This window comes from Nerophis ophidion, linkage group LG25 (genome assembly GCF_033978795.1).
Source record: "Nerophis ophidion isolate RoL-2023_Sa linkage group LG25, RoL_Noph_v1.0, whole genome shotgun sequence".
Taxonomy (NCBI): Eukaryota; Metazoa; Chordata; class Actinopteri; order Syngnathiformes; family Syngnathidae; genus Nerophis; species Nerophis ophidion.
This window is the reverse complement of record NC_084635.1, coordinates 27,374,754-27,401,326: the sequence shown is the minus strand read 5'-3', so window position 1 is coordinate 27,401,326 and position 26,573 is coordinate 27,374,754. Positions and strand designations below refer to the sequence as shown.

Genomic DNA, 26,573 nt, shown 5'->3' with positions numbered 1-26,573 from the left:
TATTTTTAGTCTCTTGTAGCCAATAAATACTTATGATCAGGCACCAGATTCTGACTTGAGTTGTCCAATCTACAAACCCCGTTTCCATATGAGTTGGGAAATTGTGTGAGATGTAAATACAAACGGAATACAATGATTTGCAAATCATTTTCAACCTATATTCAGTTGAATATGCTACTAAGACAACATATTTGATGTTCAAACTAATAAACAGGTTTTTTTTGTGGCAAATAATCATTAACTTTAGAATTTGATGCCAGCAACACGTGACAAAGAAGTTGGGAAAGGTGGCGATAAATACTGATAAAGTTGAGAAATGCTCATCAAACAGTTATTTTGAACATCCCACAGGTGTGCAGACTAATTGGGAACAGGTAGGTGCCATGATTGGGTATAAAAGCAGCTTCCATGAAATGCTAAGTAATTCCTAAACAAGGATGGGTCAAGGGTCACCAATTTGTAAGCAAATTGTCGAACAGTTTTAGAACAACATTTCTCAACGAGTTATTGAAAGGAATTTAGGGATTTAACCTTCTACCGTCCGTAAAATAATCAAAAGGTTCAGAGAATCTGGAGAAATCACTGCACGTAAGCGATGATATTACGGACCTTTGACCCCGTCAGGCAGTACTGCATCAAAAACAGACATCAGTGTGTAAAGGATATTACCACATGGGCTCAGGAACACTTCATAAAACCACTGTCAGTAACTACAATTGGTTGCTACATCTGTAAGTGCAAGTTAAAACTGCTGTGCAAAGCAAAACCCATTTATCAACAACACCAAGGAACGCCGCTGGCTTCGCTGGGCCGAGCTCATCTAAGACGGAATGATGCAAAGTGGAAAAGTGTTCTGTGGTCTGACGAGTCCACGTTTAAAATTATATTTGGAAACTGGGGATGTGGTGTCCTCCGGAACAAAGAGGTAAATAACCATCCGGATTGTTTTAGGCGCGAAGTTCAAAAGCCAGCATCTGTGCTGGTATGGGGGTGTATTAGTGCCGAAGGCATGGGTAACTTACACATCTGTGAAGGCACCATTAATGCTGAATTGTCCATACAGGTTTTGGAGCAACATATGTTGTCATCCAAGCAACGTTATCATGGACGCCCCTGCTTATTTCAGCAAGACAATACCAAGCTATGTGTTACAACAGCATGGTTTTGTAGTAAAAAAGTGCGGGTACTTTCCTGGCCTGCCTGCAGTCCAGACCTGTCTCCCATCGAAAATGTGTGGCGCATTATGAAGCGTAAATTACGATAGCAGAGACCCCGGACTGTTGAACGACTAAAGCTCTACATAAAACAAGAATGGGAAAGAATTCCACTTTCAAAGCTTCAACAATTAGTTTCCTCAGTTCCCAAACGTTTATTGAGTGTTGTTAAAAGAAAAGGTGATGTAACACAGTGGTGAACAGGCCCTTTCCCAACTACTTTGGCATGTGTTGCTGCCATAAAATTCTAAGGTAATTATTATTTATTTAAAAAAATTAAGTTTATGAGTTTGAACATCAAATATTTTGTCTTTGTAGTGCATTCAACTGAATATAGGTTGAAAAGGATTTGCAAATCATTGTATTCCGTTTATATTTACATCCAACACAATTTCCCAACACATATGGAAACGGGGTTTGTATGTCTGTGAGCTTGAACTGATTTGCTCGTATGAGAAGCAAAACATTCTATAAAATAATCCTAACAGTTCAGTTGCAATCGATTCAATGCTCTGGGAAATCCATGCCCTGAATGAATGAGAATATTCACGAGTAATGTAAAGCTGTTGTTGTTTTTACAGGAGTGAAAGTTTGAGTGCAGAGAGCCGCTCAGTGCAAAGCAGTCCCAGCTGCAGGCTGATCAAATCAAGGAGTGAATCGGACCTCTCGCAGCCTGAGTCTGATGAAGAGGGATATAATTTGGTACATCATATGTTGTCCCACAAAATATTGACATATTTTTGTGCTTACGCTTAGTCTTTATTGTAAAAAGTAAATTTCCTTCATGTTTGCTGTATGAACTCTTTCAGAGTGGAAGGAGAAATGTTGACCTGGATTTGGCGCTCTCTCACAAAAGAGGTAAACTTTTTTTGTTGTTGATTTTGGTCAATCGTATCATGCTATCATTGTGTCTTTCTTATTTATACTATACTTATTATGTAACCCAGTTTTGCCCCATGGTGTCAGATTATATTCATTTCCAAAAGCATTGGCAGAGGTTTGCTTCATATTAAGCAATTCTTCTCGTTAATCTGTGCGAGCTAGTCACTGTCTCTACTATTGGTCTTAAATAACAGTCTGATGCTATGAAAATAAAATGTAATCATAATGCAGGTTTTTATCATTATGTATCAAACTTACCTATTTTTCTTTCTTTTTATCCCTGTATAACTAGTTTATTTGCTTCTTTTGGGGCAATTAAGTCCCAAGAACAAGAGGAGCTTCAAGCACGTAAACAATGGCATGTTTCTTCCTCTAGTTAGCTTGTTTTCTTCATCTCCCATTCATTTCACAGAGTTAGGGACATGTGCTTATCTAAGTCATAATATATTAGCTTCTGTTTAGTCTGCAAATGCATAAACAGCAGTCATGTCAAAAGTACAGAAAACCAATTTGATTAAACAGCCAGTTAGTTTGCCCTGAGATAGTGTCCACAGATAAAGGTGATGTACTGATTTATGAAGCATTTATGTCTTCAGCATCAAGGGTTGGAATTGGGGTTTGAATCACCATAAATGATTCCCGGGCGTGGCACCGCTGCTGCCCACTGCTCCCCTCACTTCCCAGGGGGTGATCAAGGGGATGGGTGAAATGCAGAGGACACATTTCACCACACCTAGTGTGTGTGTGACAATCATTGATACTTTAACTTTAACTTTTAGGAATTTATTTTCAATGACCAGTAGTGGTACATTCAAACTTGTTTAAGTCGACCCCTTTTATTTTGACGTCTCTTTTAGGTTGACGAACTCATCCAGTCCAGGGACCTCATGTATTAAATGACTTCGATTAGAAAATGGTCTACGTTTAAATCCAGAGAACTTTGTATGTACAAAAGAATCTCAGATGTATGAAAGTGTGCACATGCATTATTCCAAGCACATTTCTTTGGTACAACCCAATACGCACACAAAATTTCTTCTTATTTCTTCATAGAAACATATCTAAAACAACTGAAGATTGTATTATTTTCTGTACCAAATACAGCATATATGCAAAATGATGAAACTCTTAGACAATATTTTTGATGGCTCCACTTGTCAGTTCCAGAGAGTGACCTTTAAAAAATAAGTTCATTATGAGCGATCAAATACCAAATTCCAAAAATAAATGGCTCAGCATAGTTAATGATTGTATCCAGCCCATTCCATTTTAACATGTCTAAACCTTGTCAAATGATATAAAATCACGTGTTCATTTCAAAGATTATCTTTTTAAGTGAAGTGAATTGTGAATTATATTTATATAGCGCTTTTTCTCTAGTGACTCAAAGCGCTTTACATAGTGAAACCCAATATCTAAGTTACATTCAAACCAGTGTGGGTGGCACTGGGAGCAGGTGGGTAAAGTGTCTTGCCCAAGGACACAACGGCAGTGACTAGGATGGCGGAAGCGGGAATCGAACCTGCAACCCTCAAGTTGCTGGCACGTCCACTCTACCAACCGAGCTAAACACAAACCAATGCATACTTTTACGAAGCCGAACCAGGTTTACAATGCATCCGGAAAGTATTAACAGCGCCTCATGTTTTTTCAATATATTGTCCAGAAAGGAATTAGTTATATTTTGTCCTCAAAATCCTACACACAACACCACATAATGACAATGTGAATTTTTTTATTTTTATTATGTGACTATATTAGAAAATGTATTAAAAATAAACAAAAATAAGATATCATATGTACATAAGTATTCGCAGCCTTTGCTAAATACTTTGTTGATGCACCTTTGGCAGCAATTGCAGTCTCAAGTATTTTTAAAGACAATGCCAAACGCTTGGCATACCTGTCTTTGGTCAGTTTGCCCATTCCTTTTTGCAACACCTCTCAAGCTCCATCAGGTTGGATGGGAAGTGTTTATTTAACACAAAACACAAACAATCCAAAGAAGGTTAACAATGCGTCCAGAAAGTATTCACAGTGCCTAATTTTTTTCCACATTTTGTCATGTTACTGCCTTATCCTAGAAATGGATGCATTTATTTTTGTCCTCAAAATCCTAAACACAATACGCCAGAATGACAATGTGAAAGGATTTTTAATTTTTTTTTGCAAATCCATTATATATAAAATAACCGTGTGTACATAAGTATTCACAGCCTCGCTGAAAACTTGTTTATGCACTTTTGGCAGCAATTACAGCCTCAAGCCTTTTTGAAGACAATGCCACAAGCTTGGCACACCTATCTTTGGGCAGTTACCCCATTCTTTTTTGCAGCACCTCTCAATCTGTATCAGGTTGAATGGGAAGCGTTGGTGCGCTATGGCTGGGCCACTCATGGACATTTACAGACTACTGAAGACATTCCTTTAATATCTTGGCTGTGTGGTCAGGGCCGTGGTTCTGCTGAAAGATGAACTGTCAACCAATTCTGAGTTCAGGAGTGCTCTGAAGCAGGTTTTCATCGAGAATGTCTCTATAGATTGCTGCATTCATCTTTCCCTCTATCCTGACTCGTGTCCCAGTTCCTGCCACTGAGAAACATCCCCACAGCATGATGCTGCTGCCACCATGCTTCACCATAGGGATGGTATTGGCCTGGGGATGAGCGCTGCCTGGTTTGCTTCAAACATGACGCCTGGCATTCATGCAAAAGAGTTCAATATTTGTCTCATCAGATGTGAGAATTTTGTTTCTAGTGGTCTGAGAGTCTTTCAGATGCTTTTTGGCAAACGTTTTACAAAAAAATGGCTTTTGTCTGCCCACTTCAGCATACAGGCCTAAATTGTGGATTGCTGCAGAGATGGTTGTCTTTCTGGAAGGTTTTCCTCTTTCTACAGATGAATGCTGTGGCTCTGACAGAGTGCCCATCAGGTTGTTGGTCTTCGCTCAGTTTAGATTTGTACCTCACGACAATCCTGTCTCAGTGGTCTACAGAAAATTAATTCCACTTCATTTGTGTTCTGCCATGCACTGTCAAGTGTGGGACTTTCTATACATCGACTTTCCAAATCATGTCCAACCAACTGAATATACCGCAGGTGGACTCCAATTAAGCTTTATAAACATCTCAGGGATGATCAGTTGAACAGGATTTGCCTGATTTCACTTTTGAGCTTCATGGCAAGGGCTGTGAGTATTTATGCACATGTGATTTCTTCCGTTTGTATTTTTTCACAAATTTGGAAACATTTCCCTCAAATGTTTTTACATTGTCATTATAGGTTATTGTGTGAAGATTTTTTGAGGACAAAAATGAATTTATTCCGTTTTGGAATGAGGCTGTAACATAACAAAATACGGTAAAAGTGAAGCGCTGTGAATACTCTCTGGATGCACTGTCGGTCAGGCTTATTACAAAAATAAATCTATCCAATGTACAAAAAAGACACCCATACAGACCACAGCTGAGAAATAGATAATGGCTTGCACTCTAGGGCCATTGTTGGGCTGCTGCTCTATGATTAAGAAACATTCTAGTAGACCATATACCTGACTCTACAAGAAAAGGAAATGAGACATGTTTTTTTTTTATAAACTTTAAGACACAAAATACCATCACTGAAAAAACTCACAATCTCACTTAGTATATATTTCGAATTTCTAGTAAAAATATCTAAACAAACTCCAGTGAGACATGTTTTTAGTTAATAGATCTTCCGAGGAAAAGAAAATACTACTTTTGAGCATCACAACTTCACAATACTAGTAAGTATAGCTAATATGTTTTAATTTCTAATTTCCTATTTAAAGAAATCTTACTGACACAATTTTGACTTTTCTTGTAACTAGCTAAAAAAAATCTGCCAATGGAACAAGTCAAAATTGTCTGTGTAAGAGTTCTTGGTATAGGAAATTAGCTATTCAAACTTATTATTAGCTATACTAACTAACTAGTATTGTAAAGTTTTGTGTCTTGTAACAAACTTGTGTTGTTTAAAGTTAGTATTTTTTTCTCAGAAGATCTATTGTCTAAAAACCAATTCAGTTGGTACACAAGTCTTTTCGTGTCGTTCTCGCCAGCTCCACGTTTTAAATGGCTGTCAAAGTGTACCGACTTGTCGAATTACATCCTCAGCCATCTTTTTTCCAGGTGAGAGGCATGATTTATGATCTACAATAAACTTCCAAGGAGTAGGGAATCAAGGAAACAGCAGACCACTCGATGATGTACACATAGGGACACACGGTAGTGATCACGACACCGCTATAATTAGTTTGTCTGCATTAGCACTTATAATAACAATATCACTAATACTTGGTTGATGTTCAAATCACCTAATGTAATTGGAGTATTGTTGGCGCTCTTTGAATGGTTATTTATTGGATTTTATGGGCGGAATGGAGGATTCCCACTGGTTCTGCTGTAAACAGATTTTTTTTCACGTTTATTTGCGAGTTACAATGCATTAAAAAATAAAATCCATCCGTCTTCATGTCTTTCATAATAATTGTGAACGATTGGCAAAATAAAAAAGGGAATTTCCGCTTTAACACGTTCGTTTGAAATGGAGCAAAGTAAATGCAGTTTGGTTTGGAGAAACTGTTGCCCAATGGAAATATATGTTTGATAAATTGTCCCCCAGTTCCTGGCACAGGCATAATGGCATTTTGACCATTAATTTCATATTTAAAAAATACTACATTTGAAAAATGTTAAGTTAAAGTACCAATGATTGTCACATACACACTCGGTGTGGTGAAATTATTTTATGCATTTGACCCATCACCCTTGATCACCCCCTGGGAGGTGAGGGGAGTAATGAGCAGCACTGTTTAAAGGCTGTTCTTGCATGCGATACTTTTATTTTTTTCATTTTTTTTTTTTTAAATGAATCGCTGCGGTTGAATCAATCAAACCCAAATAACCACTTAGCTTTCCAGAGCGTTGCTACTCCAGAAGGCCTTGTGTTTATTTGTTTTGTATTGGCAAACTAGTTTTGTCTAGAGAATCCTTCAGAAGTTAATATGTATTTACCACAATTATTTGCAACATTTGGGATTATTTGGAAAATCTGTTTTATTTATAGGAACTTTATCAAAAGTGTAAAACAGTTAAAATGTTATTATTTAATGTACTTATTTTTTCACATGACAATATACACCGTACAACAGTATGGACAAAACTAAAATATTGTGTTACTTTGCACAGAAATGTCTTTCTTGCCTTGTGTAAAATTGGATTTGTCATGCCTGATAAGATTATTGAATTATCAAATTGTCTACATTGACACTGGCTTCAGTAGTATTATGGAAAACTGCACTCATTTAAAAAAAAAAAAAAGTCTTAATAGCTGCTCTGTGCTGCCTTGAACAACTAGAGTTTGTGTGTTTCAACATTGTTCAGTGGAAATCTAATGCTTTGCCCTGAATGTGGGATACGTGCTTGTAACAACATAATGCATCCCTCGAACAAATGATATTATGGGTTTATCCTCCTAAAACCGTTCTCCTCAACTCATCCCTTCTTCAGGTCTACTTTATAGCGCTCAAGACACCCTGGCAGAGTCCTGGTTTCGTGCAAAACTGAGTTGTCAACGCAGCTACAGTTTTGCATACTCGTATGAAGAATCAGAACTGAACCTAAACCGCTCTCTTGGTATTCATGCTCTTATTGAGAATATGATCAGCTTCATCAGCGGTGATATTGGCCTTATTCCAGCATTCAAAGAACCAGAAGAAAGCATGTCCACTAGTCCACAGGCCATGATTCTTGCCATGGAACATCAGCAGAGCAGGGCAGAGGTGAGTTATTGACTTGTTTGTGTTGTGCATGTTACACAGTGGATTCATTTTACAACAATACTGTGTTCCAGAATGGTAAATACAAAAAATAAATTAATTTTACCCATTGAAGGCTGTAGAAATGTTTATTTTCTCTGTGGCCAACTGCAGTTTATTGCCAATGACAGGGCAATAGAATAGTATTACAGTTATACGTAGTTTTATTGTTTAAGAGGTTGTATTGTGCTAAATGATTCAAAATAAAATAAATGTTGCCACAATAAAGAGTAGGCAATTGCATCAAAACAGAAGGGGTTAACAGGTAGTTTGTGACCTACCAGTAGCTCAGGGAAAGGTTAAATAATATTTGCTTCAACTTGTAGTATTTTTAAATTTGTTCAAATCAGACCTTATCGTTGTCAAATTGCCACAAAATGGCATGAACACAATGATCGTACTGTTTGATCGGAAATATGATTTGTGTTAATATTCAGAAAGATACAATATTGGCCCAACAAGTAAAAACAGATATTGGCCTGAGTCAATGCAAGGCTGGATAACCAGTCAACATCTAAATAGATAGATAGATAGATAGTACTTTATTTATTCCTTCAGGAGAGTTCCTTCAGGAAAATTAAAATTCCAGCAGCAGTGTACAGAGTTGAGATCAATTTAAATAAAAGTAAAAAGTAAATAATGGGGGTTTAAATTGAAACAAAATAGAGAAATATTACAATAAGAATAAAAACTAAAAAGCAACAATGGGAATAAGAATATAAAAAGACAAGGTAGGCAGTAGTGACCATGTTATGAAAAAGTATTGCACTGTTATTTTTTTGCATCCCCTGTCATCCTAGTACCCCCCGCCCCCCGCCCCAGAGAGGAGTTGTACAGTCTAATGGCGTGTGGTACAAAGGAGTTTTTGAGTTTATTAGTCCTGCACTTGGGATGAAGCAGTCTAGCACTGAACAGGGTCCTCTGGCTACTGATAACGCTATTCAGAGGGTGACTGGCATCGTCCAGGATGCTCACTAGTTTGTCAACAGTCCTCTTCTCCGCCACCGTCACCAGTGTGTCCAGTTTCATTCCGGTTGTAGAACCGGCCCACCTGATCAGATTCTCAAGTCTGGAGCTGTCCTTCTTAGATGTACTGCCCCCCCAGCACGCTACCATGTAGAACAGAACACTGGCAACCACAGACTGGTAGTACATCCACAGGAGTTTTTTGCAGATGTTGAAGGAGTGCAGTCTCCTGAGGAAGTACAGCCTGCTCTGTCCTTTCTTGTACTGGTGGTCCGTGTTAACAGTCCAGTCCAGCTTATTGTCCACCAAAACCCCAAGGTACTTGAATGAGTCCACGGTCTGTACCTCAACTCCCTCGATCACAATAGGTTGTGAACGTGGACTCGACCTCCCAAAGTCAATGACCAGCTCCTTGGTCTTTGATGGATTGAGCTGCAAGAGGTTCGTGTGGCACCAGACAACAAAGTCCCTCACCAGATTCCGAAACTCCTCCTCTCTGCCGTCCCTGATGCACCCGACGATGGCTGTGTCATCCGCGTACTTCTTAATGTGACACATCTCTGAGTTGAAGCAGAAGTCAGCGGTGTACAGGGTGAAGAGAAGAGGGGCCAGCACCGTTCCCTGCGGTGCTCCGGTGCTGCTGATCACAGTGTCAGACGTGATGTCCTTCAGTCTGACGTACTGTGGCGTGTCGGTGAGGTAGTTTGAAATCCAGGCAACCAGGCAGGGGTCCACTCGCATTTTGTAGAGCTTGTCCTGAAAGAGGCGGGGCTGGATGGTATTAAAGGCACTCGAGAAGTCCAGGAACAGGATCCTCACAGTGCCATTTCCCTTATCCAGGTGTGAGTGGGCTCGATGCAGCAGGTAAAGGATAGCATCCTCCACACCAACGCCTGCCTGGTACGCAAACTACAGGCTGTCCTGGGCATATTGCAGCTGTGGTCTGAGGAGGCTGAGAAAGAGCCGCTCCAATGTCTTCATTAGATGAGAGGTGAGCGCCACTGGTCTGTAGTCGTTCAGCTCACTGGGGCAGTTCTTTTTGGGAACTGAAACAATGCATGACGTCTTCCAGAGGGTGGGCACTCTTCCCAGCTGCAGGCTGAGGTTGAAGATCCTTTGAAGTGGTTCACCCAGTCCTGCAGCACAGGTCTTCAGGAGTCGGGGGCACAGCTTGTCTGGGCCTGCTGCTTTCCTTGGCTGTAGCTTCCTCAGTTGACCTCTGACCTGGTCCGCAGAAATGACCAATGTCTGCGTAGAGGTGGTGGAGGGGGGTTCTGCCATGGCTGGGAGGGAGGTTTGTTGAGGGCAGCAGAAGAGGGGGTGGCTTTGATGGGGAGTGGGGGATGGAGAGGACACGGGCTGGTTAAACCGGTTGAATAAGTTATTCATCTCATTGGCCCTCTCTATTGTCCCCACAACAGCTCTGGTCTTTGTCTTGTGGCCTGTGATGGTTTCCACACCTTCCCAGACCTCCCTCATGTTGTTCTACTGCAGCTTCTGCTCCAGCTTCTTCCTGTAGCTGTCCTTAGCCTCCCTCACACGTCGTTTCACCTCCCGCTGTACTGCTCTCATTGCCTCCCTGTCTTCACTCCTGAAGGCAGCTTTCTTTTTGTTGAGGACAGCTTTAACTTCTTGTGTTACCCAGGGTTTGTTATTAGGGTAGCACCGAACAGTCTTAGCAGGGCAGATCACGTCCACGCAGAAGTTGAGGTAATCTGTGAGACAGTGAGTCAGCCTATCAATGTCCTCACCTTGTGGAAGCAGCACGTCCCAGTCTGTGGTGTCGTAGCAGTCTCTGAGGGCATCTTCCAATTCAGGGGACCACTTCCTCACATAGCAAGTTTTAACAGGCTGTCTTTGGACCATGGGGGTGTATTTTGGCCGCAAATGAACAAGATTGTGGTCAGACTTCCCTAGTGGGGGGAGGGGTGTGACCTTGTATGCATCCCTGACATTAGAATACAGTAGGTCAATTGTCCTGTTGTTTCTCGTGGGACAATCCACAGCCTGGTAAAAAGCAGCTAACGTTGAGTCCAAAGTAGCATGATTGAAGTCCCCAGAAATGATGATAAAAGCCTCAGGATGTTTTGTCTGTAGCCTTGATGTGATGGCGTGGATCATCTCACATGCATTGGCAGCATCTGCCCTCGGGGGAATGTAAACACAGAGGGAGATCACGTGACTGAACTCCCTCGGCAGATAGTATGGCCGGAGGCTAACAGCTAGTAGCTCCAGGTCAGGGCAACACAAGACTTTCTTCACAGAGATGTGTCCTGGGTTACACCAGTGGTTGTTAACATATATGATGAGTCCCCCACCTTTTCTTTTCCCACATGCTTTCGTGTCTCTGTCAGCTCTCACTGCGGTGAATCCCTGCAGGTCCACGTTAGCATCCGGTACCAGGTGGTTTAGCCATGTTTCCGTGAAGATGAGCAGGCTGCTCTCTCGATACGTGCGCTGGTTTTTTAGTCCATGAAGCTCATCGATCTTGTTCGGCAGCGAATTCACATTCCCCATGATGACGGAAGGAATGGATGGTTTGTAGCGCCGTCGATTTTCCTCACGTTTAGCCTTTAGCTTAGCTAAATGTCCTCTAATAAGCACACAAAGGTTTGTCCTTTCTTGTGTTTTAGTTAAGTCATTTACAAAACGTAAACATGGTAGGCCACGAGGAGCTAGCAGCTACACAACAGCTAAGCACACAGAATTGCAGTCTAAAACACCACATTTTGTCAATTCAAACAAGTATCTAATATTTAAAGTTGTATATTACTTAAAGATACAAAGTCTCCAAGGAAAAAACATAATGGAAAATATCCAGTAACAGACGGGTTAGCATCAATCAACTTACTGTGTCATGATCTTAAATTAATGAATTATGGCCACTCAGTGTTGCCCCCCCTCAAAAAATACCACTTAACTTCAATCTGTCATATGGTTACTGTTTTTTATACCTACCGATTTTTCTCTAAATTTGACTTGTTCAAGCCTTTTCAAACATTCAACAGTACAAAATAATTAATCTATGTACAATGCTGGTGTCATATTTGATTAATATAAGTATTGCCCAATATTAAACACCCTAATATTTGATTTGTATCGCAAGAGAAAAATTTATATCGGGCATCCCTACATTATAACAGCGTAATTTTATCCTACTTGCCATGAGGAGAGAACATTCTCCTTTATGTTCTCTTCCATGTACTACCATTGGGTATTCTTGGCGATGCCCAAGCTTGTGCATGTTTGCAACAGATGTGCATTAGAGACTGACTGTCATGGGATTGCTGCAGATCAGCTCATGATGATGACTGCATCTATACTTGATAGAAATAAATACAAAGATAGTCAACACGTTCATAACCCATTGGAGACTCACTACCTCACGAGTCCATTCGATCATGTGATAAAGTAATAAGTACTATTTATTTAGTGCTAAATAATCAATCAATTTCATTTAGATCATATTCAATATTATTAAGTACAATCAACAATCTGAAATAAATAAAAGTCTAAAAGGAGTAAGAAGATCCTACCCCTGTCCCATAAGGAGTATGTGCTAGAATTATCGAGACACTTTGCTTCACTAGTTCTTCTGTTCAATAGTTATGTTACTGTTTAAAATGTTAACATAGACACATAGTGAAGAACATGTAATTAGAAGTGTCTATTTGTTTCTCTTGTAATGATGGTTGGCAAAGTTTAACTTGCACAAAAAAAAAGTAATTAACCCAGTTAAAATCAATACCACATTCAGTGGAATTAAGATGTTGGTTTCTTCTCAAACAATAAATGCTTATAGTATATAGTTCAGTGAGTAATATAATAAACTCCTAATATCTGCACTTGGCTAATGCGATGTTTGTGTCTCCAGCTGAGATTGGAAGCCCTGCATCAAATTGTGGTGTTAATTGCTGGTATGGAAGAGAAAGGCGGCCAGCCGGGGAATACAGATCGTCTTTGCGGCACCTTCCAGTCGTCTTCCCTACTCACCTCTGTCCGGCTGCAGTTTCTGGCTGGTTGTTTTGGCTTGGCCACCGTTGGCAATGGTGGTCAGAAAAGAGAGAGTGTGCAACTGCACCATTATCAGGTTAGCAACTGATAATAACAATGTAAAAGTGGAATTTAAAAAAGGATCCAGACCCGATGTTGTATGTATTTAGTGGGATTTATAGTTAAAGCTGAAAAAAGGATCCAGACCCGATGCTGTATGTATTTAGTGGGATTTATAGTTAAAGCTGATGTATTTTACCCTATTTGATTTCTTTACAGGATGGTGTCAAAGTAGCTAAGAGAAGCCTCCAATTGGAAATCCAGACAGCAGTTCACAAAATATACGAGCAACTATCAATAACACTGGAGAGAGCATTGCAGGCGAACAAACACCAAATAGGTAAGATCTCCCAAAAAAAAAAATGCAGGTGGTCCTGAGTTTATGGTGTTCTGAGAAATAATGTTTCATTGCTCCTCTAAATTTATTAAAGTTGTAATTACGGTGAAGTAAAAAGAGATCAGCTCAAGAGCTTATTGCAGCCCGCGCTGTAGAAGGACAGTGTGTGCATGAGGTGTCTGTCGAGTGAGACTGCTTCGCTGAGGAAAAACACGAAAACATTGTTTTTAGTTTACTTTTTATTCTTTATTATGTTACCCAAGCGGCAGAGCGCCAAAGAAAAAAAACTCCACACCTTGGAAGTGAAAATGAACATCATAAAACGCTTTGAGAATAAATGGGCAACACCACAGAGGGCCACCTGTTTTAAACCCAGATCAAAATGCCCTGATGATTGTTTATACAGCTTTATTATCTAGTTAAAATGATGTTTAACTATTTAGATATTTGACATTCAGTGACTTTAATACAATTACAACTTGATGAAATTTGTGAGTTAGTGATTCAATGCTTTTCCTCATGCAATGTAATTTTCCAGTAGCAATCCTTAACAGCTTGCTCTTTTGGTTTTGTTCGAAACAGAAGCCCAGCAACGCCTTCTGCTGGTGACTGTATTTGCTCTGAGTGTGCGTTACCAGCCTGTAGATGTTTCCCTGGCCATCTCCAGTGGGTTACTCAATGTGCTGTCCCAGCTGTGTGGCACAGAGACCATGCTGGGACAGCCCCTCCAGCTTCTACACAAACCAGGAGTATCCCAGCTTAGCACTGCTCTCAAAGTGGCCTCCACACGGCTGCTGCAGATACTAGCCATCAGTACTGGGTAATTGGTGTCTTGCAGAAGCAATACGTTTGGCATAATTTTTTTTTTTTTTTTTTTAAACATTGGCTCTACTTAATGTTACAGGACATATGCTGACAAATTAAGTCCAAAGATTGTCCAGTCATTGCTGGACCTCCTCTGCAGCCAACTGAAGAACCTTCTGGCGCAGGCAGGGGTTAGCATCTTGTTTTCTGAAAAGCACCAAGACAGCAAACAAGAGGACTCTGCTGACTCTGAGAAGAAAGACTTCAGAGGTAACTAAATAATTCCCTTATAAAAAAAATTATTAAAATAATCAGTACTATTGTAATAGTACCGAAAATTGGTTTTGGTTTGGTGTATGATTTTTTCCAAAGTAATTTTATTGTTGCCTTTTTTTTTTTAGCTTTACTACGCAATCAACATACCGCTGAGCTACACCTGGGAGATTTTCTAGTTTTCTTAAGGAGAGTGGTGTCATCCAAAGCCATTCAGTCCAAGATGGCCTCCCCCAAATGGACTGAAGTGTTACTCAATATTGCTGCACAGAAATGCTGCTCAGGTATGAAATGTTTTTACTGAAAATATTTATTCGATAGCTGTTAAGGTCTCATTCATTTTATCAATTTAGGGGTCCCTCTGGTGGGGAACCTGAGAACTCGACTTCTTGCGCTTCATGTTTTGGAGGCTGTCCTACCGGCGTGTGAGGCCAATATGGAAGATGACCAAATGACACAGGTATACCTTTTATCTTTTCATGGTATTGTAAAAGACCAAATTTTGTAAACTTTAAACAAGTATAGCCCAATGCATCCAGAGCTCAATACATCAGTCAATTTAGTCATCAGACAAAGCATTTGTTTGGAGGACTAATTTTTTGAGCTTGAACATTAACTACTTTTTTTTCCACAGTACAGCACTCCATCGTTGTCACTGGTTTGCTCGGGAGAGTTCAATGTTCATTGTCTAATTTGCATAATTGGCCTATAAATGCAAAATACTTAAGTATCTGAAATACCCAAGTACAATACCCAAGGATGTTGTTATTGTTTCATCTGAGAAAATAAACTCCTTATATCCTCTTATATGTAAATAAAGTGAATATCAATGTAAACAATGCCAGCAAATATACCACATACAGTGGGGGTAAAAGTATTTAGTCAGCCACCGATTGTGCAAGTTCTCCCACTTAAAATAATGACAGAGGTCTGTAATTTTCATCATAGGTTTACTTCAACTGTGAGAGAAAGAATGTGAAAAAGAAATCCAGGAATTCACATTGTAGGAATTTTAAAGAATTGATTTGTAAATTATGGTGGAAAATAAGTATTTAATCACTTGAATCAAAGAAGATCTCTGGCTCTCACAGACCTGTAACAACTTCTTTAAGAAGCTCTTTTGTCCTCCATTCGTTACCTGTATTAATGGCACTTGTTTGAACCCTTTATCTGTATAAAAGACACCTTTCCACAGCTTCAAACAGTCAGACTCCAAACTCCACTATGGCCTGGAAAAGAATTGTAGACCTGCACCGGACTGGGAAGAGTGAATCTACAATAGGCAAGCAGCTTGGTGTGAAAAAATCAACTGTGGAGCAATTGTCAGAAAATGGAAGACATACAAGACCACTAATATTCTCCCTCGGTCTGGGGCTCCACGCAAGATCTCATCCCGTGGGGTCAAAATGATCATGAGAACGGTGAGCAAAAATCTTAGAGCCACACGGGGGGACCTGGTGAATGACCTGCAGAGAGTTTGGACCAAAGTAACAAAAGTTACCACCAGTAACACACTACGCCGACAGTGCCAGACGTGTCCCCCTGCTTAAGCCAGTGTGTGTCCAGGCCCGTCTGAAGTTTGCCAGAGAGCACATGGATGATACAGCAGAGAATTGAGAGAATGTCATGTGGTCAGATGAAACCAAAATAGAACTTATTGGTATAAACTCAAGTTGTATTTGGAGGAAGAAGAATACTGAGTTGCATCCCAAGAACACCAAACCTACTGTGAAGCATGGGGGTGGAAACATCATTCTTTGGGGCTGTTTTTCTGCTAAGGGGACAGGACGATGATCCGTGTTAAGGAAAGAATGAATGGGGCCATGTATCGTGAGATTTTGAGCCAAAAACTCCTTCCATCAGTGTGAGCTTTGAATGGTTGACCAAATACTTATTTCCCACCATAATTTACAAATAAATTCTTTAAAATTCCTACAATGTGAATTTCTGGATATTTTTTTTTCACATTCTCTCTCACAGTTGAAGTGTACCTATGATAAAAATTACAGACCTCTGTCATCATTTTAGGTGGGAGAACTAGCACAATCGGTGGCTGACAATACTTTTTTGCCCCAATGTATAATGAGTGTCAATTGAAATGTAGTCTGAAATTAGTGTGCGCAGATTAGACGTAGTAGCTAATTGGATTAGCAGTTAGTTTCTATTTACAATATAACGCAGCTATCATTGCAACTATGATATCTGTAAAATGGGGAGTGTCATTTCCAGGTTGGGAAGGAGATCTTGCCCCATGGAGGAGTTCAAATACCTTTGAGCAGACCTATGCATTCTGCGGCCCGTGTGAGGCCAATCATAAAATAAAATACATTTTTAAAAGTATCTATGTCGAGTGTGCATTACAACGGTGCTGCTTTTGTTTTGAAAAGCGTTATTTGTATTACTTTCGTGTGCACGTATGCTCGTGCGTAATTGTGAGTGAATGTGAACAGCGGCAATCACAAATTACAAAATAGATTTTAAAAAACATCTATGTCGTACTTGCAATACAACTGTGCTGCTTTTATTTTGAAAAGTGTTATTTATGGACGTATGTCTGTGAGTAACCTGTGAGTGAAGGTCCACAGCTACAAGTGATGCCCGGTTACCACCGAGATGTCAGCTCACGCTAAAAAAAGAAAAGTTGATGACAAATGCCGTGTTTTCAAAAAGACATGGACTGCCAAGTATTTCTTTACAGAAATTAAAGGTAAAGCCATGTGCTTAATTTGTGGTACACAGGTTGCTGTGTTTAAAGAATATAATTTGAATCGCCACTACACGACAAAGCACGGGGAAAAATACCGGAATCTGTCTGATGAAGAGCGTGCAAAGGGAGGCTGATGCGTTCATGGTAAAACAGCTAACCCAACAAGCACTTTTTGCCAAATTTCACACCCACAGAGATGCAGCCATCAGGACAAGTTTCGTAATTTTTCACAAAATCGTCAGAAAAAGTAAGGCGTTTTCTGACAGAGAGTTCAATACGTAGTGCTTATTAGATTTTGTTGCGCTGATATCCGGAGAAGAGGGGTGCTTTTGAGAACGTGTCACTCTCCCGACTTTGACTGTTTTTTGCTGGCTTTGGATGAGAGCTGCGATGTACGTGACATTGCCCAGCTGCTCATCTTCTTATGTGGGATAACTGGAGACTTTCAAATCACAGAGGAGTTAGCAGCCATGCAGTCAATTAAAGGGACAACCACAGGTAATGACTTGTTCACATAGGTAAATGCGTGTTTGGACATGTTGGGACTGAAATGGGACAAGCTGGCAGGTGTGACAACAGATGGTTGTCCAAATCTGATGGAGAAAAATGTTGGACTTTTAAAGAGGATGCAGGATAAAGTGACAGAAATTAGCCCTGTGCCGAAATTGACATTTTTGCATTGTATTATACATCAGGAAGTGTTGTGTAAGACAGTGTTAAAAATAAAACCATCAAAAGCAATCTGCTTTTGTATAAAATTAAGATAGTTTAAATTAAATTTGTATTATTATTATTATTTATCTTACGGTATATCAAAAATAATATTGAGCAAAATTTAATTGAAATATTGTCGATGTGGCCCTCCAGCTGTGCTCGAGTTGCGCATGCGGCCCCCAGGAAAAATTAATTGCACACCCCTACCTTGGAGTCTTGTTCATGAGTGAGGAAAGGGTGACTCATAAGATCGACAGGCGGATTAATGCGGTGTCTCCAGTGATGCGGACATTGTATCGTTCGTCATGGTGAAGGAGCTTAGATGGAAGACAAAGCTCACAATTTACCGGTCGATCTACGTTCCTATCCTCACTTATGGTCATGAGCTTTGGGTCGTTACAGAAAGGACAATACCACGGGTACAAGCGACCAAAATTAGCTTACTCCTGTGGGTGGTGGGGCTCTCTCTTACCTACTCAGTGTCTTAGTGGTTAGAGTGTCCGCCCTTAGATCAGTAGGTCGTGAGTTCAAACCCCAGCCGAGTCATACCAAAAACTATAAAAAAAATGGGACCCATTGCCTCCCTGCTTGGCACTCAGCATCAAGGGTTGGAATTGGTGGTTAAATCACCATAAATGATTCCCGGGCGCGGCACCGCTGCTGCCCACTGCTCCCTTCACCTCCCAGGAGGTGATCAAGGGTATGGGTCAAATGCAGAGGACAAATTTCACCACACCTAGTGTGTGTGTGACAATCATTGGTACTTTAACTTAACTTAACTTAGTGACAGGATGAGAAGCTCTGCCATTTGGGAGCAGCTCCGAGCAAAGCCGCTGTTCCTCCATATCAAGAGGACCCAGATGAGATGATTTGGACATCTGGTCAGGATTTCCCCTAGGCGCCTCTTTGGGGAGGTGTTTAGGGTAGACTCTGACTGGTAGGAGGCCACGGGAAGACCAGCACATGTTGGGAGTCTGTGTCTCCCAGCTGGCCTGGGAACAACCCAGGATACCCCCGGGAGGAGCTAGACGAAGTACCTCGGGAGAGGAAAGTCTGGGCTTAGTTATAATTTTACAACAGCACTGGTGTTACACAACACAATGGTCAGCATGTATTTTTCACATTGATAATTAACTAACACCATAACACTGATCTGCATTTGCCACCACAGCATACCATAAAATTAGAACAAGTGCAATAGTTAAATGAAATGTTTTGTATGACTTACCTCTAAGACAATTTCAGACACACTTGATGTGCCCGGGTGATTACACTGCTCAGAGTAGCAGGTAGGTAGCAAGTACTTTCAGAGCAACAGTGGCATTTACATTTTTTAATTAAATTTCCATACCTTTATCTATCCACTTCCTCGTCATCAGTGTAGACCCTATGAAAGAAACAAGTAAATATTTCGCGAAGATGGTGGGAATCGTAGTGTTTCACAGAAATTTCATTGGAAACAAAAATGTGGCAGAACACGCGACGACAGAAGCTCTGATGACTGGGGACATCTCACAGACATTCCATACACAGTCGCCTCTGCTCACAATATGCTCGATTCTGTGAGCACCTTTCGCTGCAGTCTTTAAGAAAAAAACAATCTGGCTGAAATTTGATGTGATCTAGTTTTTTTTCTTCCAGGTTGTTGAGCGACTATTCTCTTTGCTGTCTGACTGCATGTGGGAAGCTCCCATTGCTCAAGCTAAGCACTCAGTCCAGATAAAAGAAAAAATACATGAACTCAAAATACAGGTTAGAAACCAAGCATTTTTATCTCTCTAAACTGTTTTCCTAATAGTATACAAGTATTTGATGGACTACCATTTTTTAAATCAATAGGGAGACTCTGAAGACGAAGAAGAGAACCTCCCCGTTCAGGAAGTGTCATTTGACCCTGAGAAGGCTCAGTGTTGTATAGTGGAAAACGGACAAGGGTTGACCCATGGCAGTGGGGGTAAAGGCTATGGCCTGGCCTCCACTGGTGTCTCCTCTGGGTGCTACCAATGGAAGGTACAATATTGCCTTATTATTGTTCCAGCATTATAAAAATCATGCAGTCGCAAAATAACATGATCCCAACTAATTGATGGTCAAGTGAGAAGCTGGAGTCAATACACATCAGAACAAAAATAATTGATATAAATATGTTTGTTTTCCATTAATGAAAGAAGAAATTGTCCGCTGGTTGACATTTTGGATTTATATTTTCACACATTTTTCCTCCACAGTTTCACATTGTAAAAGAGAACCGTGGCAATGAGGGAACATGTGTAGGTGTTTCACGATGGCCTGTGCATGACTTCAACCACCGCACCACATCAGACATGTGGTTATACCGTGCATACAGTGGCAACCTCTACCATAATGGAGAACAAACTCTTACACTTACTAGTTTTACCCAGGGAGACTTCATTACTTGTGTCCTGGACATGGAGGCTAGAACCATCTCGTTTGGAAAGAATGGAGAGGTGAGATTATGGTGGTTCATTGATTATCAACATAAATGTTGATATATCTCTTACAGTAAAATCATTTTAAATGGATGTTTGAATAATTAATTGCCTTTTTTACCCGCATAACTGCCATTTTTGAAGAAAAAAAAACAATTTCAAGCATAAACAATTTATAATGGCCATCAGTACCATTGTCATCCACGTGTTTGTTAAACTGGAAAGTAAGCAATGATACCAAACAATGGCGATATATTTTATGTTTACTTTATTGTTCTGCCATACAAAGGACCCAATGAAACATTTCTTTCCTGCACTGTGAATATGTGACTCCACAGGAACCCAAATTAGCCTTTGAGGATGTGGATGCCACAGAACTTTACCCCTGTGTGATGTTCTATAGCAGTAACCCAGGAGAGAAGGTAAGAGAGGGGAAAAAGAAGTCCTTGAACTATATTCTCTATATTCCTATATTCTCTCATCTTATATTGTTCATTTCCAGGTTAAGATCTGTGACATGCAAATGCGTGGTACACCCCGAGACCTTTTGCCAGGAGACCCAGTTTGCAGCCCAATGGCCACTGTCCTGGCTGAAGCCACCACACAGTTAATCCGAATCTTACACCGCACTGACGACTGGACACATCGTATTAACAAAACCATGATTGAACGTCTTTATAAAATCAAGCCTTGCTTCAGAGAGTCAGCAAGTTCCTCTGGAAGCAGCGGGGGTCAGCGGCTAAAAAAGAGTCGCTCAGTGCAAAGTCGGGAGGAGCATGACACCCATCGGGAAAATCAGGAAGCACCTACAAGAACTGAGGAAGAAAGAGGCCGGCACGGACGACATCATGGCTTAGGCGAGCTATCAGAGCACTTCCTAAGAACACTTTGCACTGAGGTATGGCCAGTCCTGGCTGTAATTGGAGGGGCAGATGCAGGTCTCCGTGTTGGCGGGCGATGTGTTCACAAGCAGACTGGGCGACATGCAACATTACTCGGAGTGGTAAAAGAAGGCAGTACTTCAGCCAAGGTGCAATGGGACGAGGCCGAGATCACTATCAGGTACTTTTTTGCAATTTAATGTCTATACTTTGGTGCATATGTGTTATGGATTGCCATACTTGCGTATTCACCATACTGATCATAATCCGTTAAGTGGAAATTCCCTTTACACTATGCTGAAATATCAATGTTGCACAGACATGCACGCATGAAAGGAGTGATGTCAGTGAGTGGGTGTGCAAAACAACAACTTCGCCCCTCAGCCGGTCTTGATATTTTTAGGGATTGTATTACATCAAGCTAACATTGATACTGTACTGATTATTAAGTTTGGCCTTTGCAGTAGCTGCATCGTGACACAGTTGTAGCATAACGGTTTTTACTACTTGACAGCAAGGTGCAAACAAGAGAACTCATTGTCACAATTTCAAAGTGTGCCGTGCCATTTTTGATGATGAAAAAAGACCTACACCAACATCATAAATTAGAAATGTATTAAACCAACAATGTAAGGTTGTAGAAATCGTTGTGAGGTTAATTGACTATTGTGGCTAAGTCAATATCTCAACTTTGGAAATGACTGTTTTCAGATATAGAACTTTTCTGTCACATGACTTTGTTCACATTCCATTCTTGAGCATGTTGACATTTGACAACAACCAGAGTTAAGCTATTTTGTTAAAGTTGGCCTGTGCAGTTTCAAAATGTGTCCCCAGTTGACAGAAAAGGTACATTCCTATGACGGCAACGCACGTCAGTCGAGTTTTAGTGTAAGCCGGAACTGATTGATATATTATACCTACATTAACACCTAAGTCACTCACACTGCACACAGAACACATAAGGACATATACATGTAGTTATTTAAAGATTAATTGCGAGAACTGAATTATACAGTAATAAAAAAAAGTAATTTGTTTCTCCTGTAAAAGCCGTAGTGTTGCCAAACCTTAGATTTTAGGTGTGGAGATGAATGTGTATCGACTCAGCCACATGATTGTCTTGTTGTTGATGTTGTTACGTACATAGACTTTCCCTTTAATTCTTTGCATCAACTAAAAAGTTATAAAATATTTGGGTAATTGTTTTATTTTTTTGTTTAAATACATACAATTTTGCCTCAAAGCCGCAACAATTTAAAACTGTATCTTGCATGCGTATGTCCCGGTTTGGTGTAGACCATTTAATCTTCCCATCCCTGGTCATCACTGTCCATTTTTTGGGAGCCAATCCTTTCACATACTTTAAGATGGATCTTTATTCTGGATGATAGTTATGATAATAATAATCTATGGGATTGCATCCAAACCACAAAACGTTGTTACATGAGAACGGCTTGTAATGCTTAGTTCAAAATTTAGATGAAGAATTGGAAAAAATATATACAGTATTATAGTTGTAAAACCGCTAAGTCTTACAAAACCTCACATTTCTAGTTTATACTTCTGGATTATGAACATTTTAATTTTACACTCGATGACGTCTAAAATTAGTCTTAAAAAAAACAACTTGTTTTTGATCATCAATCATTAATGGTTGAAATATACACAACCTCACACGAATATGGTTATGTGAATAAAACAAAAATATGTCTGCAGACCAAAGTTTTATTTAAAACGCTCTGTTGCTGCTTGCAATCATATGTACTCCACTCTACATGACATTTTCTCTTTGTACCATTTCACCTCATTTTTAACCCAATATTTTTTTGCATGGAGAAATCTATCTCATGAGGCATTTTGTGCTATAACATATGCATTTTTCCCATCTCATGTCCAGCCTGTAGTGCTGTTTCTCTTCTGCCCTTCCCCTCACTTTGTTTTTCCTTTCCCTTGTCTCTTTTTAATTTTTGACTCACTCCAATTAAAGCTTCCCAACTTTCTGGTCACCTAGTGACACTCCCCTGTACAACCTGGAGCCCTGCGAGCCTGTGACTTTTGACGTGGCAAGTTTCCGTGGCCTCACAGCTTCGCTACTGTTGGATCTCACCTACCTTACAAGCATCCACGAAGAAACGGCTGCTAAGTTCAGTGCACGTCGCCACGACAAGAGGCATCGTAATGCCCACTCGACAGGACACGAAACAATTAACAACGAAGAAAAGGTCGACTGTGAAATGTCCAACCACAATGACGCAAGAGAAAATGCTGGCAAAGGATCTGAATCTGTTCCAAATCCCTCAACCTCTGACTTGCGAGTTTCACATAGCCTCGATGAAGTCAAGTCACATGTGGCACTCAACTCAAAGTCAGATGGTGAGATCTCCTCTGTAGTTGGTGGTGGGGTAGGTGGGAATGACATCCTTTCCTTTGTAGCCGCTCACACTCCTGTTGAGGGAAACAGAAAGAAAGGCCATGAGCATGCTTCCCGTAGTCATGAGCCCTACCCATCTTTAAATGCCACCCAAACGGAGATCCACGCAGTGCAGCTCTCCTACCTCTACCTGGGAGCAATGAAGACCCTCAGTGTCCTGCTTAGCTGCAGCAAATATGCTGAGCTGCTTCTTATACCAAAGGTACTGGTCGTGACAATTTCATATATTGTAGCATAAACTATTTCACATTATTCCGTTCAGTTTTTTTTTTTTGGTATTTATTAATCCAGATTGTTATACCATCCTATATATACCATCCTGGTTTCATACCAGTGATGTTCTGTTATTTCCTTTTGAAGGTCCCACCAGAATCCACCGGGCACAATGCTGATCTAAGTGCTAGTGCAAGCACAGCTGCCAACTCTCCAATATGCCAAGAAGAGGTGGAGATGCGGGCAGCTCTTCAATTTCTAATGCGCCATATGGTGAAGCGGGCAGTCTTGCGTTCCCCCATCAAGCGGGCTTTGGGGCTGGCAGACCTGGAGAGAGCCCAGGCCATGATCTACAAGCTAGTAGTAAATGGGCTTCTGGAAGAATCCTGTGGGAGAAAGGGTAAACCCGGTGAGAAAATAAGAGTTTTATTTGGAATTAATCAAGTGTTTACTTGCTTATGACAGATATTAGGTAATTTTCAATCCCAATATTTTAAGTCAATCAATTGAAAATGATATAGAATAAGAATAACAAGCTAAAATATGCCACACAGATTCTGTGAGTAATTTGTTTTGTTGAGCAGTATAACGTTAACTAATGAATTAACAATAAAGTTAACGAAATACTATTTTCTCTCATTTAAGCTGTAGTTGTTATTAATGTGATGTTAACTTCGAATATCCTCAAAATAACAGGAATGCTTCCACCTGTCTTAGGTGTGAGGAATGAGTCAGAGGGAGAAGGTGATGGTACAGAGGGTGAACAATTTGTACAGACCCCTGTCACCACAAGCCCTTCTGCTTCCAGCACCACCTCATTCATGAGCTCCTCTCTAGAGGATACCACCACTGCAACCACACCTGTCACTGACACTGAGACCGCCCCAGCATCGGAATCTCCCGGGGTCATGCCTCTTAGCCTCCTCAGGTAAGGTCATAAGTCGTGCATACTAGTTATAAACTTGTGTTATAACAATGTGAGGATATCATTAGGAAGTGATTCCTCAGTACTTGGTTTGGAGACTATCATAATATGGAAATTAACTCTAAAAAGTTGTGAACCTAACTGTGCCTTCAAGCAAAGAATGGGCACCCTTTAACTCAGGGGTCTCAAACTCAATTTACCTGGGGGCCACTGGATGCAGAAACTGGGTGAGGCTGGGCCGCAAGAAAAGATTTCCTAAAAAAATCCAACATGCACTTTTTAATGAATTCACCTTCTATGAATGGCTTTCCCGCCCTAGCAACATACTTGCCAATTCTCACGATTTTTCCGGGAGACTCCTGAATTTCAGTGCACCTACCGACAATCTACCGGTGTAACCATTCTCCCGAATTTTTCCCAATTTTCTCCCGGCCGACATTATTAAGGGCTGCCGTGACTGCACTGCCTTTAAAATCCTCTACAACAGTGGTTCTCAACCTTTTTTCAGTGATGTACCCCCTGTGAACAAATTTTCAATTCAAGTACCCCCTAATCAGAGCAAAGCATTTTTGTTTGAAAAAAAGAGATAAAGAAGTAAAATACAGCACTATGTCATCAGTTTCTGATATATTAAATTGTATAAAAGTGCAAAATATTGCTCATTTGTAGTGGTCTTTCTTGAACTATTTGGAAAAAAAGATATAAGAATAACTAAAAAACTTGTTGAAAAATAAAATAGTGATTCAGTTATAAATAAAGATTTCTACACATAGAAGTAATCATCAACTTAAAGTGCCCTCTTTGGGGATTGTAATAGAGATCCATCTGGATTCATGAACTTCATTCTAAACATTTCTTCACAAAAAAAGAAATCTTTAACATCTATATTTATGGAACATAAATATAGCTGTCAACACTGAATGTATGATTGTTGTATTATTTTTCCACAGTTTATGAACCTACATTCATACTTCATTGAAGTATTATTCAATAAACATATGTATAAAGGATTTATGAATTGCTGCTGTTTTTAGAATGTTTTTAATAAATCTCACTTGTGCCTTGGCATACCTTCAAGTACCTCCAGGGCTCCGCGCAACCCCAAAAGAAGACTACTGCTCCACTACATGTCATCGCGCACGCTTTTATATCACACAACCAATGTCCCGGCTCTGTATCATGTTGTGTGAGACTTGTGCAGAACAAAGTCGGTAGCTGCAAGACGTACATGTTCAACAGCCATACAGGTCACACTGAGGGTGTCGTATAAACAACTTTAACACTGTTACAATTATGCGCCACACTGTGAACCCACACCGAAAAAGAATGACAAACCCTTTTTGGGAGAATTTCCGCACCCTAACACAACTAAAACACAAGAAAAAATATCCAGAACACCTTGCAGGGCTACAATATACAACACCTCAACCGACGCAAGTACGGAGGGTGGGGGGTTGGTGGTATCAGGGGTGTGTGTATTGTAGCCCGGAAGAGTTAGGTCTGCATGCAAATCTGGGTAATTGTTCTGGTGTGTTTATGTTGTGTTACGATGCGGATGTTCTCCCGAAATGTGTTTGTCAGTGGGTTCAGAGTCTGGCACATATTTTTAACAGTGTTGTGACATGTGTAGCTGTTGCAAGAACACACGTGCGTCTCCCATGGCCAGATGCAACATACAACTGGGCTTGCACACTGTCAGTTCGGGATGTAGGTGGCGCTAAAGGCGGTGCCATTATGGAACTCCCTGAATATTGTTGATCTGGTAAAAATTGACAGGGGCTTCGAGAGAATTGGTGCCCTGAAATTCAGGGGTCTCCCGGGAAAATTGGGGACGTTGGCAAGCATGACTTATCATGCGCCGTTCATATTAAACTCGCGGGC

General features: G+C 40.5%; 1 protein-coding gene across 13 annotated transcripts in view; it reads left to right on the top strand.

The window, feature by feature from the left end:
- The window catches only part of herc1 (HECT and RLD domain containing E3 ubiquitin protein ligase family member 1), a 179,255-nt gene that overhangs the window by 73,427 nt on the left and 79,255 nt on the right, over window positions 1-26,573 (top strand). For 10 of the 13 annotated variants that reach the window (XM_061886983.1, XM_061886990.1, XM_061886986.1 and 7 more), the window contains exons 24-40: window positions 1,796-1,916; window positions 2,024-2,072; window positions 7,628-7,899; window positions 12,776-12,991; window positions 13,174-13,294; window positions 13,874-14,111; window positions 14,196-14,365; window positions 14,497-14,652; window positions 14,722-14,828; window positions 19,431-19,541; window positions 19,629-19,799; window positions 20,018-20,257; window positions 20,578-20,661; window positions 20,742-21,301; window positions 23,111-23,756; window positions 23,915-24,176; window positions 24,485-24,695. In XM_061886983.1, the coding sequence (XP_061742967.1) occupies window positions 1,796-1,916; window positions 2,024-2,072; window positions 7,628-7,899; window positions 12,776-12,991; window positions 13,174-13,294; window positions 13,874-14,111; window positions 14,196-14,365; window positions 14,497-14,652; window positions 14,722-14,828; window positions 19,431-19,541; window positions 19,629-19,799; window positions 20,018-20,257; window positions 20,578-20,661; window positions 20,742-21,301; window positions 23,111-23,756; window positions 23,915-24,176; window positions 24,485-24,695 (3,735 nt within the window). The remainder of the gene's footprint in view (window positions 1-1,795; window positions 1,917-2,023; window positions 2,073-7,627; window positions 7,900-12,775; window positions 12,992-13,173; window positions 13,295-13,873; window positions 14,112-14,195; window positions 14,366-14,496; window positions 14,653-14,721; window positions 14,829-19,430; window positions 19,542-19,628; window positions 19,800-20,017; window positions 20,258-20,577; window positions 20,662-20,741; window positions 21,302-23,110; window positions 23,757-23,914; window positions 24,177-24,484; window positions 24,696-26,573) is intronic. The other 3 variants (XM_061886987.1, XM_061886982.1, XM_061886988.1) reach the window with 2 other exon arrangements.